Source organism: Talpa occidentalis, unplaced genomic scaffold, assembly GCF_014898055.3.
Source record: "Talpa occidentalis isolate TD23 unplaced genomic scaffold, MPIMG_talOcc4v2.1 talOcc4.13, whole genome shotgun sequence".
In the NCBI taxonomy this organism is placed as follows: domain Eukaryota; kingdom Metazoa; phylum Chordata; class Mammalia; order Eulipotyphla; family Talpidae; genus Talpa; species Talpa occidentalis.
In genome coordinates, this window is record NW_023601322.1 from 14216221 (window position 1) to 14232539 (window position 16319).

At 36.5% G+C, this 16319-nt stretch overlaps 1 protein-coding gene across 14 annotated transcripts in view; it reads left to right on the forward strand.

Moving 5' to 3' along the window:
• TCF4 (transcription factor 4) overlaps nucleotides 1-16319 on the forward strand; it is a 347413-nt gene that overhangs the window by 289371 nt on the left and 41723 nt on the right. For all 14 annotated transcript variants that reach the window (XM_054694024.1, XM_054694029.1, XM_054694023.1 and 11 more), the window contains 2 exons: nucleotides 7496-7601; nucleotides 11253-11386. In XM_054694024.1, the coding sequence (XP_054549999.1) occupies nucleotides 7496-7601; nucleotides 11253-11386 (240 nt within the window). The remainder of the gene's footprint in view (nucleotides 1-7495; nucleotides 7602-11252; nucleotides 11387-16319) is intronic.

The window sequence follows — 16319 nt, forward strand, 5'->3', positions numbered from 1 at the left end:
CAGCTTATTCCTCTGAAATTCTTTCATTTATAATTAAATATCCATCTATTTGACAATATACTGCAACAGTTATGTGTTATCTCTGAACATATTTCCTCTTTATGTGATAATCATATAAATTCACCTTTTACCATGACTTGGAAATGAAGTAGAATTTTCTCCCATGAATCAAGGAATATTTGTTCCTTTACTTGATGATATTAACTGATTATATCAGGTGAACAATTTTTATCCATGTAGTCTGCTTTTGTTTTTGTCATTTTGCACTTAGATTATTTACTGCCATCCTGTTACATGGTGTTGAGCATTATTAACTCATAATTAACTTATAATAACTTAACTCTGTTACTTAAATCTGTTTATGAATCAGTTGTACCACTTTTGTTGCCCATTAGACTATTTACATCATAAAGTTAGAAAAGACTTTGCAAAGGAGAATGCCGAGAGGACTGAGACCTGTCCAGGTCCTGGGATAAGTTCTTTAACCCTCTTCATTTTACTCATTTGTAAAATTTTACTCATTTTACTCATTTGTAAAATGAAGTTGAACTCATTTGAGCATAAAAATATGTGATGCCAAGAGGCAGGAAAGAGGATAGCAGGGAAGAAAAGAGAAAGGAACAGCTGTAAAAGGATATAAAAAGATTTTAAAAGAAAAAGTATAAAATCAAGAGCAGGGCCTCCCTGGCGGGCAGCGCAGCGGTTGAGCACTGGCTTGCAAAGCTGCCCGCAGCCTCTGCAGCGCCGGTTCCATCCCTGGCCACCGGGTGAGGATCCCACATGGCGCACAGACCTGTCCTGCCACCCGCTGCTCCCCTCAGCAGTGTACTTCGTCAGTCTGCCTGTTCTGCTCTCCGCTCTGGCTCTGGTGAATTCTCTCACCCTCCCGCACTTCTGACTGTACCCAGTGCTTGTATAAATAAATGAATAAATCTTTAAAAAAAAAAAACAAGAGCGACTAGAACAGCAACACCTAATCACAAATAATGTGAAAACACATGATCCAAAAAAAGTTAATCTGTTCAACATTTCACTTGCTAAAAAAGTTATCACACCACATCTTAACTACAATTCTTTTGCCAGAGATTCTAGTGGCCATGGACAAAATTGCAGTTTATGTAACTTTCACTTCGTATATATCCAGAAACCTGAGGTCACGGTCACTTTCCCATGGTGTTCCACTTGGTACAATTTGCAGGAATTTTGAAGGACTGTTATAAAAATGACTTTTAAAATATGGAATAGTATAAGGGACTCTGTAAGTATTAAATAAAATGAAAACCTTCATGTCTCAATTCAAGAAAATCAACATTTATTAAGCACCAGTTGTATACTAGGTACTAGGGGTATCTGGAATTTGCCTCTCTTGCCAGAAGAGTTCTTGCTTTCACAGCCTAAAGGTGTGAAATGAGCTGGCATTATTGTATTAGCTGCTCTAACACAGGCTGACACACAGGGCCCTGAAGGAGTCTTCAGCACCAACAAGCATGACTCTAGACCAGCACTTCCAGTAGAACTTTCTGCCATAGTGGGAAGGTAGTGTGTTGGGTTCAGCATGGTATCCAGTGGCCACATGTGGCTCTTGCGTACTTGAAGTATGGCTAGTGTGACTGAGGGCCTGAATATTTAATTTTATTTCATTTTAATTAAGTATAATTCAAATAACCAGATGTCAATAAATGGCTACCGTGTTGGACAGCATCACTCTAGACACATTAAAAATAACTCTAAGCAGTAAGTGGTAGTGACAACAGGATATAAATAATGCAATTTATCCGGTGCCTACCACAGATTAGGAATTCTGCTGGACATATATTTTCTCTAACCCTCACAACCAGAAGAGATCCATTCGAAGTAGAGACTCTGAGGGAAAAATTAATTTCTATGTCCTCACAAATAATTGTGAGAGCTGGAATCTAAACCCACTTGGTCTGGCTCCAGAGCTGGATAAGTTCCAGGATCCTGCCAAGGCTATTTCTGTACTATCTGGAGGCTGACTTTTCTAAGCCCACCTTCCCCTCACTTGACTGGTCAGTAGCACTCTACCTTTAACTTGGTCGTGCGCAGCAACAACCGTATCCATTTTAAATCTCCCGAATGTGGACATACTGCTCCCCTGAGCCATTCATTTCCCTTACTGAGATCCATGGCCTTCAAACAAGGGTGGAAGAGCTGAGGTTCCAACACAGTTGCCTGAGTAGCGAACTGATGACCTCTAAGTATTTTTTTTTTTTCCCCAATTAGATGTTGGGAAATAAAACGCCTATGTCTAGGTCAGTGACTGTCAATGACATGCTCTAACCTCTGCGTTGGAGTATGAGTTTGAGTTCTGAACTGTCAAGATTTAGGTACTGGAGCTACTAAGTGACCCTCCCCTAGAGGTGGACATCGAAACAGAACCCTGCTTTGCTACTTCCTACTCGTCACGGAGCACAGGGCAGCTCTGTTAAAGGGCCCAAAAGTCTTCATTACAGTATTTCATTTACTCTGAACTAATTCTCTCTGGAAATTCTGTCTTCTTAGGATACTAACAACATCATAAGGAAGTAGTAATATTAAAAGTCTACCGTGCAACCAAATGGCTGGCACCAGCCCCAGCCAGTTAGGTACACGCCTTGAGGTGCGTCTCCTTATCCCTCAGAGTTTAGCTTCCCACTTCAAGAAGCAAGTAACACTCACATATATTGGTTTCACTATGAACACAGCTTATCAAATATTTCTAGAAACTATGACGAGAGGATAGACTCATGTTGAGAGTTAAAAATATTTTTTTTTCTTTTTGCCTTTTAAGAACAAGGAGTTTTTTTTTTTTTTTTTTTTAAATGGAAATAACAGAGACTTTGGTGACCAGTTCTTAAGCTTCCCTTTACCTCTCGATGAATTTTTTAAAGTTTTTTTTTTTTAATGTATACAACAACTGGGGTGTAGGCCAGAGGTACAGGGAGGCCAGAGGTTGCAGGGGATGGTGGGGTGGGGTGAGAGGATTCACAGAGACAGAGTGGGAAGCATAACAGGTGGATCAATTAAGATACACTGCTGAGGGGAGCAGCGGGCGAGACAGGAGAGTTCTACTGCACCATGTGAGTTAGCTCCCTGGCTAGAGATTGAACTTATGCTCCAGTGGCTTCTGATAGCTTGATAGTGCTGAGACTTAACCCCTTGCACCACCAGGGAAGCCTCTTGATGAATTTTTAATGTGTAAAGATTACTTAATCTTCCTGAGTCACATTTGTTCAGATAATTAAAGCCAGTAGCAACACAACATTAACCCTGTTGTCTATATATATATATATATATATATATTTGCTTGCTTAGTATGTGCTATATCATTCTGGTTGCTTTACATTCATTATACCATTTAACACTCACAAGAGCCTTGTGTAGTGTGTACTGTCACCCATTTTACAGGTAAGAATCTGAGGACCATAGAGGTTCCCTCAATAATTAATGGTGAGCTTGCCACCAGACCCACGCCCATTGAGCCAATACACTTGACCTCCCCACCATACTACAATTCTGTGAAATAAGCATGATCTATTGATGATGCCCATCCTATGCAGTCATTATGACAATTAAAAATCCTGACACAAAACCTGTTTCATGGGAGACCAGAAACAATTGATCATCATTGCTACTTTTTAAACTTCCATAAATAAAATGTTTATGAAGACAGATAAAAAATGAGAAAATCAAGAAGAGGTAGGGTGCACGCTCCCTTCATTTTTTTTTGTTGGCTTTTGTTTTGCTTGGTTTTCTTCTTTTTAATGGGTGGAGGCTCTATTTAGAAGAACATATGATAGTTGTTTCTTTGATGACTGGAAAGGTAATTGGGACCATTGGATGGAACAGCTGATGTAGTAATACTTCTCAAATTACAACAAAGCCTAAATCTGTGAAAGTAAAACCGTTTTTGCTTTACCAATTCAGGGTTGGTGTCATCTAAAGAGCTTTGTTAAACTTCAAATTCCTGTCCATAGGATTTTGTTCGGGGTGGTAAGATAAAGGATGACAGTGCTAACTTTGAATATTGACTACTTTCCTAGTAGTTTCCCGTGAAACATTCATTCAGCAAATGGTTCACTAAAAGAGCTGTAGCAGATGAGCTTTTCCATGTTTTCTCTGTTCCCAACTTTGCCACAAAAAGTCCACCCTTCTTTAGTTACTCTTGTGGGAGGAATTGGAACAGCCCAAGGTCACCTTGATCTAAGCCCACCTTATCAGAGAGAAACTAAGTGTCAAGTTTGTGTCCCTTTAGACTTTTTTTGTCTCCTTTGTTGGGGTCTCTTTAATACATTGAACTAGATTTGTGGATTTTAAAAAATGTTTTCAATGGATTGATTTTCTGGCATTAGACATTAAAATGATTCTAGGTATTCAGTAGTATCTGGGATGTTTGTTATTGCTCTGTTAAATAAAAAGCTACTCTCTTTAACAAATGTGTAAGTCATCTTTATATATACCTAGAATGGCTGTAATTAAGACTAAATGTAGGTGAGCTTTTCTTAATGAATATAGTATCATTATTACATGTTTTGTTGAAACTCTTATTTTGAAATCTTTTGATCGGGAAATTGTCAAAATAGTTGACTGAAGTAAGTGAAAATAATGAAACAGCTTATTGGTCATCCAGGTTACTAAAGATAGCAATATTAAGCAGAAACTGAAGTATGAACATGTGATCAATGTGTTTTAATAAATGTCATTTATTAAAACCATTCTAAGATACATTACCATCAAATAGTGAAAAATAAAAAGCAATGATAGCTCTATATATTAAGCAGTTGCTTTGACCATTCCATTATTGAGTTTTCTTATAATTAAATTGGAGGTTCAAACTAAATATATTTTTTAGCTCCATCTACTTTAAAAAAGTATAGTTCTATGAGATGTGTATTTATATAAAGAGCTTGTCTTAAAAAATAATTTTTAAAGTGAGCAAGATAAAGTATAGAATTGGGAAGAAATAGTATTATACCTGGTCTATAAATTATAATATATAGACTTTTTAGTGCATAGAAAATGCCTTTAAAAAGCAATATGCAAGAGTTTGTTTCCTGTTAACAAAGACTAAATGCTAAAGAGTCATTATTTGCCCGCAACACCAAAATGTAGAAATTGTATAGTTTAATATATCATAAAGGCTTTCTAATTCCATAGGTATTCTTTTTCATATTGGCAGTATTTATGATCTGGGTTAAGTGACCTTACCTTTAGATCTTTGAGCTTGATTATTGTTCATAATCAAAGTAACCTCCTTATATAGATCCAAAACTACCAAAGATTTGTTTTTCTTTCCGTGGAAATAGCAAATAATTCTACCCTAATAGGAAAGAAAGTGAAACTTGTTACATGCTATCAAATGCTGCTGACATAATAATATATATTTTTAAGGAGAATAAATTGAGAACCTGTCTCAATTGTTTTAAAATTAAGATTATGTAATTATATGGGTCTGAGATTATTTTCAGTTATATAGTAAATATATTGATTTCTGAAATTTGGACATAACACATAGTTCACTTGGCTTGTTTTACACTGCTTGGCCAAAGAACTATCAGGCAAATAATCTGTGACATATTATAATTGTATTGTGCTCATTCTGTCATTAGAATAAGATGATCTAAATTCAATTTTCCCTTTTCCTAGAAGGAAATATTTTCTTTCATCTTTTTTTGCATACTATGTTAAGACCTTATATAAATACATCTAGTACTAATTTTCCAAAATGTTAGTTCTATAGTTCTCACGAAAACCCTGGGTTTTGCTGTCAGAACTTAGGGCATAGACTAGTTATGGAATTCTTGGCCTAAGTTTTTTATTTTTTGTTTGTTTGGGTTTTTTTGCCCCTAAAAGATTCTTGAAAAACATTTTTTTTTCCCTTATTGTAAGTTCTGTGGAAATAGGAATATGTTAGCTATTTGTACATTTAAAATATGAAAGAATTAAAAAACAAGATGAAATATATAATCTGTGACATACAGAGCGTCTATCCCTCTGTGACTTAGGAAAAAATGCTTGTTTGCTAAAGTGTAAGTGGGTTTTTCTGGTTTATTTTTATTTTGTTTCATCTCCAGGACCTCCCAATTTCCAAGGGCACCATGGGACATAGGTAGCATTTATTTGATGTATATGAGTGTGCGTGTATTCCCCACACCCATCCCTGTGGACCTAGCCTTTGTGAAATCCTAAACCTTGTATTACTGCTTAGTTTGTGATTCATGGTGTTCTGAGAGCAATTATTTAATTTTTCTTAGGGTGTTTATTCAATGTGTGCATTAAAAAAAAAGTTGAGGTTATTTTTTGGTAACGCTACAGTGGCCTTTTTTATTGGTGGATTTCCCTTTCTTGTCCTGTGACCTGCAAATATCACTGTAGGCGCTCTGCCAATTTTGTGAGCCGATGCCTGCTTCAAAATGGAGGCAGGAAGGTATCCATTTTCATCAAGAGTATGACAGTGTTTCAGTCTCTCCGACCATCTGGAGAGAGGAACTTTTGGAGCAAAAGAAAATGGGGATTTAAAAAATTATATTTAGCAAAAAAGGCGAGGGGGGAAACCAATTAAAGTTAAACTATACCTTATGAATTTATGCTTTTCTAGTATGCTGTCTTCTTCAAAGGAAACACAAACAAGAAAATACACAGGCTATTTTTATAAAGAACTGGTTCCCCAAGTCTCATGAGTATTAGTAAACGAATGTAAGTAAATTAGGATTTTGGCACACTTCTTAAGTTTATTGCACACACAAATGTAATAAGAACTATAAAGGAAGATTTTTCTCCCCCCTCTTCCTGTGTATGCCCTGATTGTTGGTGGTCTGTGTAGATTCGAGCTTTTAATGGGCTTTTTCATGCATCTCTGCAAAAAAGCTGACACTATGGGAATTTAATATTCCAAGATATATTTATCACTTTCTGTGGTCTGGATAGTACATTTATGTGCTCTCTCTCTCTCTCTCTCTCTCTCTCTCTCTCTCTCTCTCTCTCTCTCTCGCTGTAGCTCTCACCTTTGCTCAGTCTCTCTCTCTCTCTCTCTCTCTCTCTCTCTCTCTCTCAATTTTTCTCTCTTTCTCTTGCACGGAAAATTTTAATTCCACTGTGGAGCACTAGAGAAATGCTTGATACAGGTCTTTCTGTTTTCACCCTTCGTGTGCTCAGGGACCATCAGTGTTTTTGTTCCTTTTAAAGAATGCTTAGACTCCCAGGTCAGCCCTCTGGGTATGACATAGCATATTTACAACTAGATACAGTTTTCTGTATTCTTGCCTGTGGCTGGGAAATATCATACTTGCTTTTCCATTCACAAGAATATACGGAGCATTTCTTGTTGGTTTTTATTTCTCTGTGTTCTGAAAGGGCAGTGTTTCTAAGGCTTGATGAGTTTTAGAATGGACTTGATAGAAATTTAGCATTTTATACCTACTCCTTACAAGGTAATGGAGCTTGGCATGCTTTGGTCAATGTAACAAACAAAACTAAATTGAGTCTCCTTCCTCAGGTTTATGCTCCATCAGCAAGCACTGCCGACTACAATAGGGACTCGCCAGGCTACCCTTCCTCCAAACCAGCAGCCAGCACTTTCCCTAGCTCCTTCTTCATGCAAGGTAAGATGCTGTCTCTTTCTAATAGGAGATCTTTTGGGAAAGTCTTCTTGGGACTCTTTATGTCATATGTGGGCAAAAGAACCCTAAACTGATGATAATGCAAGAAATGGAACGCTAGGAAGCATAAATTATTATTGCAGGTCATGGTCTTCGTAGGAATCAAGTTCATTAAAAATAAACAAACTAATTAAAACTTTATTAAGACTTTTTTTTTTAAATTAAAGCCCCTTCAGCAAAACCGAGTTAAGATTAGAATGTGTGCTTTGCTAAGAACTGATGCTCCCTGGGGCATGGTCTTCCGTGACTGATAGTTTCAGTGTCTTCACCATCCCCAAGAACTTATGTGTATGTCTGGAAGTGTTTGCAATCATTGTGTATTTGAACATCCCGGATATAGCTAACTGGGAACAAATTGCCCTTATGTGTAGCTTTATAGACAATTTTCAGCCACTTAATAATTTATAGGTATGAACAACAGTTCCATAAGATGAAGTAGCCTGTCCTAAGGACTAGAATATCATTTTCTTACACAGCAAAGCTCTATCCCAACACACTAACTGATTGAAAGTAAAAATCCCAGCATTTTTCCTGGGCAAATGTAGAAAATTACAGCTTCATGGTAGACAAAGTATATTTTTTCAGTTATCCAGTGTATTTAATTAAATGCACATGGGTGTGTACCCCCAGAGCTTATAGCCTTGCCACTGATAATACAACCCCTTTCTGCTGCTTGAAAAAGACAAGGATGGATGAAGTGACAGCAACAGCTTGTAAGACTAGACCGTCCAGAGGACGCAGCTAAGGCTCCATTCCTGATAAGTGTATGACACTTATTGTCAAAATGTGTTACCAAGTTAATACGCTGAAATTTAAATGTGAAGTTTGCCAAGAACTCCTGTATCCAGACCTTTTGCTCTTTTTGCCCGGGTGTAAAAGCCTTGCTTGAGTGTGCCTTGGCCAAGGGCCACAGGATTTCCTACTTCATGCGACTCTAGAGAGGGCCATGCCACCAGCACGAGGACAGCAAGCACCCACAGAGCAGCCTGGTGTCTCGCTGAGATTACAGTGGACACACTCAAAATGATTTTGATTAAAAGGGATTTACTTTCTTTCGCTTCAGAGTGTTAGCTCTTTTAGGTTGTTAGTTCACTTGTGAAATTCCATGGAAAAAATCTATAAAATTGAATTGAATGGGTCCCTCAGGAATAGAGAGAATTTGTTGCACAAATAATGGAGTTCATGTTCACAGGGATCCTTCATCTCTGTGACCTGTCCTAGGTGTAATTCACAAAGGGACATAGCAGGGTATGTCACTTGGGTGGATTCTGTGCCATGACAAAAGGCGTATCCCCTCTGGCTATAAACAGCAGCCATGTGGACATCAGTGCCCCTCTGTGTGAGCAGTTAGAGACACTGCTTACAGAGCTTGTAGAGATTGTCAAATCAAGGATGTATCCTTCAAAGCAGATAATCATTGAAAAGAAAAAGATACAGAAGGATAGATTTCTTTTATCTGCCTTTAGGAAGGAGGTTTGCACACATTGTGCAATGTCAGGGAGATCAGGTAGATTCAACAACAGGCTCTGCTCCTTAGCAGAGCCTGCAAGATATGGGGAGTGAATGGGCTTTTCTGCATATGAATACCCAAAAATAAAAAAAAAAATATTTTTGCGTTGACATTTATGATGAGCACAATTAATTTGCACACATCTAATTCTATTCTTTCAAAACAACATTATGCCAAGATCATGGGATGTGATAAATATTAATTTACTCTGAAAGGCATAATTTATGTAAACTATGTATTTTTATAAGTCTGCATTGAGCAGAGTGTTCTGTGTTAAATCCTAAATGTATTTCCATATAGTACATCTTGTTGTCAAAATGTTTCAGAAGACTCTTGTTCAAAAATGTATGTTCTCAATTTATTTGTCATATGTGTCATCTATTTGAAATGCTAGTGGTCTTGAACTACATATTTGAATTTAAGGTGGCATCTAAATTTCCACAATGGCAGGGCTAAATCTAATGTACGTGAATAATAACTTTTAGAAGTTCTGTGTTGCCACATTCAAATCCCAGGAAGAGTACATGTGATTTCACTTCACATTGGCTTCCATAGGGGGTGTAGACAGTGCACCCAGGATTCAGGTCGTGGAGACATGTCTGGAGGTGAAAGATACTTGGAGACTTTCAGGGTACCCATTAAACTCATCACTGTGTGGCCTCTTATTTTTAACCTTAATTTCCATGTTCTACTGAAAACTCTTAAGTTGTCAAACTCAAAGACATGATTTTTGTTTGCATAGTTCTCAAGAAATCTATGGATTATTCCTCCCTAGCCTGAAACATTTTAGTTTTCTAAATTTTAATTTCTGGATTTAAAAACTCAGAGAGGTGTGGAATGATAACACAAGTTGATGAGGTGTGAACCTTTACCCCTCAAACATACAGAGCTGTAAACCAAAGTTACCTCAATAAAAATAATTTAGTTATAAATCTCATGGGAGAGGTGGAAACCTGTAAAATACAGTGTCAGACTTAACTTGCCCATTGTCTAAATTTTCAAAAGGTCTTTATTAAATAAAATGTGTGGTAAAAAATCTTATTTTCAAGGAAGCAGTACCTGTCATACAGTTAACACCTAGCTGAGGACACAGCATATATCAGGATTCAGTAATATTTGTTAAATTATTAAAATAAGGCAGAAAAGTGAATGAATTCACTTTTCATTATCCTTCCCCTCACCAGTTCTTAATTTAAGAAACCCAAACCAAACAATAATCTCTAGTGGCAACTTCTAGGCCAGTAGGCCTGGAGAATAAAGATTATCTATAGGAATGTTTCTGATATGGTGTTCATAAAAGATTAACTTGATGTTAAAAAATAATTTGTATAATTCCTAAATGATTTTAAACCTCTTTTTTAACCCATAAAAGATTCAAAATTTACCATAGTAGAATAGCTACCCTATGATCTGTGTTTACTCTTTGAATGAATGGCTACTGATGACTTAGGATAACTATATAACCACATACAATAATATTAAAATTAAAAACAAAATCAAAAACTAAAGACTATATATATATATATATATATATATATATGAGGCTTCTCTTTCCTATATATCATAGTATAATAAATCCCAAGTATGTTATAAAAATGAAATCCAATCTTTTAAATCTGACATGTTCTTTTTTTCATTACTTCTTTACATACTTTTAAACACTTGTAAACTTGCCAACTCTGTAATGTCTCAAGCATTTTATTTTTGCCCCACAATTTAGGAATACTTTAACATTTTAGCCCATTCCGTAGCAAAAGAGGTCAGAGGACTGCTAAGAAATGTTTCCTGTAACATTATTTACCTTGCTTGACTTGACATTGTTCTATGTGGAAATGTGTTCTGTTGTTCTTTTACAATTGAGTTTTTACTCAGAACATTTTAACTATGTCAAATATTTGTATTTGTTTAGCAATATAGAGCTGCTTGGGGAAAAAAATAATGATGACTACCTTCTGATGTAATCAGTTAACCAACACAAAGATGAATGCACAGCAGGCAGTCATTTCAAGTCTATGAAAAAACCCTATTCTATAAGGCAAGACTGAATGCCTCAGAAGAGTCATGGTTTTCTTTGTCCGTTACAGATGGCCATCACAGCAGTGACCCTTGGAGCTCCTCCAGTGGGATGAATCAGCCTGGCTACGGAGGAATGTTGGGCAATTCTTCTCATATTCCACAGTCTAGCAGCTACTGTAGCCTGCATCCACACGAACGTTTGGTAAGGCAACTCGACTTGGTAGTGGGGCTAACACAGCTAGTGCACGTTCTTCTCACTCATGTCCACAAGAACTCTGCCAGTGAATGTAAAAGTGAAACACCGGCGTTGTATTTACCGGGGCATTTTTTTCTGTCATCAAAGGCATAACTAAATCAGATCACCTTTGTTAAGTCCTTCCAGATTCTCTTTGTCATTGTTCCTGTGTTGATTGTGCTTTGTTCTGTACTTTCTTCATCACAGTGTCGGCTTCCTCTGGTGCATAAACATGCACTGTATTTGAGTTGCAGAATTTCAGCTATGGCAGTTCCTTTGTGGGGTTTTGTTTTTGTTTTTGCCTTCTGTAGTTTTGAAGGATTACTGCAGGGGGCAGAGTGACAGGTAGTGGGTGTTGAGAGGAGGGGCTCTGCATCATCCTTGGGTATTTTCATCATGGGGAATAGTTGACAGGCTTCTGTGCCACACCCAGAGGAAAAAGTTCACATTTTTCTATACATTCCTTTCAGTAACAGCAGCCATGGGTTTCTATATAGATCAGATTCCCCATTTTCAGTATTTTAGCTTTAATTCCACACCCGCCCTGAGTAGCCCACTGATACTCTTTTTCTCATTCCAGTTAAAAACCGCTGGGCTGTTACTCATTCTTTTATTATTAGAGTTTCCACTGTGCCCATCACTTGCATTTATCCATCCTAGTATGTCTCTTTGTCCTGGAAGACAAAACTCACCTGACGTTTTCCTAGCCTTCAACACCAGCAGAGCCCAGAATCCACTTTCGAATTTAAGTCTAAAATTAAATGAAGGAAAGAATTCTTTAGATCATGAGTTAAGCTGGGGATGCTTAACTCAAATATGATGGAGCTAAAAGTTCCCTGTGTAATAATAATAGTGCTTAAAAAAACTGTGTGAACCTCAATGATCTTTAATAGTACTGACACCATTGCCGTTCATCTTGCAATTTACCTCTTTACGTTTTCCCGACACCCACGTTATTACTTTCTCTGTTCTGATATAGGAAATAGCACTTTCTGGATTTCTGTGGTCTTTTTCTCTTTTGCTCAACTACTAGAGATATAGAAACAGTAACTGATATCCTGTTCAGACAACCTGAAACATTCCTGAAGTTGAAGTTTCTGATATCCTTGAAAATATCTATTTACTTAGTCTAAGTGACAGAGACATTGTGTGGTCAATTGCCTGTCTGTTAATGAGAGACAAATGATAGGGATGGCGTGGTTTTTTTCATATCATCTTCCAAGTTGGAATGTGTAAATCCCAAACTCAAATCTCAGCACATTTCAGTAATAGCAGATTTACTTTCATATTTCCTCTTTTCTCACCTCCTACTTGGAGGTAAAGCTTAGAATGAAAGCTTGAAGAAATATCAATACTATTATTATACTAGCATTATACTAGCATTTTTTATTTCTCCATCATCATTTTCTGCTTCTATAAGGGACCCATGATCAAAGTTACTTGTGTCCTATGAACAAAGAAAGTGTTGATTGCATAGGGGAGGTATCTTTAAAATATACTCAAAAGTACACAAAGTATAATGTTGAAAAGGAAACTAGCTACATTCCTTTGCAGAAAAGTTTTGCTAAACCAAAACAATATTCTCAACCACATCATGTTGAAGGAGTAACCCTACAAGGTGCATCAGATGACTTATAATGTCATTTATCCTTCACAAAACACAGAGTTTTCATTCTTAATGTGAGTTGTTAACAGATCTTAGAGATTAAGGTTTTGTTTTTTTTTAAAGGTAAACAAAGTTGATCTCTGGTAATAAATCCTAATAAATTTACACGCAGATAATTTTATCTGAACTATTATATGTAATAATCATGGTATTTTAATTGTTTAACCTTTGGAAAATTTCTCCCTGAAGTGACTTTTAAAAATCTGATGTTGGAAACAACCTATGTGTCCACCAGTGGGAAGATTGGATTGAGAAATTGTGACATATCCCCCCTGCAGAATACTATTCGGCCATAAGCAAAGACAAAATGTTGCCATTTACAATAAAGCAGAAGGAATTGGAAGACAGTATGTATAGTAAAAGCAAGTTGAATGAGAAAGATAAATATCGAACATTTACTGTGGACATTTGAGCAAAGCAAAATACTTATAAAAATTATCACATACTTATAGAGAAACAAAACTTCTGACGTTAAGAGGGAGGGAGGTGGGAGAAAAGATCCGAAGGGCTGTTAGGGATGGTGTTGTATGGATGGGCCAGGAGAAGTAAAAATTATTTTAAATAAAGGAGTAAAAATATGACACTGATTGAGGCTAATCTGAATATATAGTAGGCAGTGTTCTTTCACTTGAATATAAATGGTAGTTGCTTATAATTTTATCCATAGCATTTGGCCAAACCCATACTGAACAAAGGGATACTTTGAGCAAAAGGAGAGTGCCTTCCTTGTATTATTTTGGGTATAATTTAGCCAAATTAGCATTGTCTCTAGAGATTTTTATTTTAGAAACATTATTGCCTTCACTTTATACCATGTTAAAATAGAATGCGTAGTTATAAAGCTTCAAATCTACACATTTCAGTAGCAACTGTCAAGTCACCAGTTTTGATTTTTTAAATCCCCTTTATAGTTTCAACCTCTACCGCACAATCCCACAGCTAATTACCTCTATGTCACAGATCACAGAGAGAATCACTCATAAGAATGGAGTTTGTGGTTAAGCTTTGGAATGGGTCGTGATAGAAGATTTAAGTTTGGAGTGATTTGCCAAAGTTCTTTTTAAAAAGCAGATCACATCCTCGCTGTCTGACGTGGTTGAGACATGGGCTTTGCAACACAGAGTGAAATAGTTATGGGAGTCTGGAATTTTAATATAAGGAAGTTTTTTTGTCTTTAATTTTTTGTAACATCAGCCCTTATCCCAGTGATTCTCAACCAGGGGTGAGTTTGACCCTCTGGAAATATTTGATGATATCTGGAAACAGTTTTGGATATCACAACTAGGGATCTAACACATACAGACCATGGCTGCTGGAAAACACTACGATGCACAGCAGAGCCCAGAGCAAAGATTATCTGACACAAAAAGTCAGTAGCACCAAAGTTGTGAAACCCTGCCTTAGCTCAAAGCATGGTTTTATTCTTAGTATGTGCTACCAATTACCATGGTTTCTAATCTTTAAAGTGCCAACCCATAGGTTGATTAAAACCTTACCAGTGGAAATATTTTTAACACTTACTCTGTCAATAGACTCCTAATGCACTATCATTGGGTATCATAAGTAAAAATACATAAACCAATGGTGGGGACTTTATCATACTTCCCCTTTCTCTTTGTAGCAAGCAGGGTAGACAGTATTAATAGCTGGAGTAAGAGAGACTTGGGGGACCACTTTTAGTTAATCTGTAAATACTCTAAAATATACATTCACATATCACTGTATTTATTACATTTCTGGATGACGGTAATTTTCAAGATACTTTTCCTTATAGAATCATATAGTTATAAATTTCATTCACTTTCTTTCAGCATCTTATTTTCTCTGAGTTTAAAAATAACTGACTTATGTGAGCTGCATCCATTACCCCATTAAAATCTTTAGGATAATTGTCTAAATTCAGTATTAATCCTTTGTCAAATCCTGAATGATTGCCCATTGTACACAAAGTTAAAGGAATTTAAAAATTCTCCCACTGATGTGATCATCTTCCTGTCTCATTCTCTGATTATTATGTTTCAGTATTTTTTCATAATTGTTTTCCTCTTTTTTTTGATTTTTACATACTTGATTTATAAAGTTTTTCTATTGTACAGAAACTCAGCACAGATTTTGCCTGTGCAGAAATGAAATCAACTTTTTCTTTTTTCTCTCTCCAAATTCTGCTTCTGTTTCTCTCACTTATTATAGACTTTTGCTCTCAAGCAGAAGTAGCTCTTCTAAGTTCAGTATTCCATAGCTTATCCAGTCTTTCAGATTAACTGTACAGACTGGGTCCACTCTATCATTCTCTGGAGAATATTTTGTGCACTACTGGGGTATATTCTCTAAGTGGCAAGTAGAAATGAGTTAACAGGTGGCTAAGAATTTTTTTATCAAGCAAAGAGGTCCATGTGATTTAAAGTTTTAAAGGCATTTTTTGGGTAAATGGAAAGGTGTAAGGGCATCATCTCAAATTTTTCACTGAATTCGACCTTTCAGTTGGATTATTTGGGGTGTGCAGAGATAATATTTTCAAAAGTATCCACCAAGTCCTCCTTGGCAGACACAGCTTCAAAATGCAAATTGATTTTCGAAACTGGTCAGTTGTCTCTCAAATGAATAGTATTTCAGTTCACTGTTTATTGATACTAACTGGTACACCAGTTGTTCATTGAATATGTAGAATAATTAGTGTTCAGTATTCAATCACAAGTTATGGTTTGAGAGATCTGAGTGCTATTTCCTCCCCTTAAGAGTTTATAGAATAGGTAGAAATGTACCCGAAAGAGAAAGCAAAGAAAGGCACCATCAAATTCTCAGAAGAATGTCAGCACATTATGGATTCAAAGATAAGCGATACTGGAAAAGTTGGAAGTGGGAAAGAATCCTCAAGGAAGAAGAAAAACCCAAGATAGTCCTCACGAAATAAATAGGGAAACACAAAGAAAACAGGATTTCACTCCTTGTAAATAAATGTTTGCACTTTAAGCACCCCTGACTCTCAGAATCATATTCAGTCTCTAATTTTAACCAGTCTCCAATAATGATATACTGAAGATCCATAACCCACCCATTAATGTACTACATATATGGAAAATATGTATTTTTACTTGTCTGTAACACACGTAGATGGTTGAGTAACTTTTAAGCTACCTTTTATCTTGAAAACGAAAATTACTCAGTGTCTTTTTGTCAATAACGATGTCCCTGTTACTTATCTACTCATTCTTCTGCCTGTGGATGTTTAGCAAC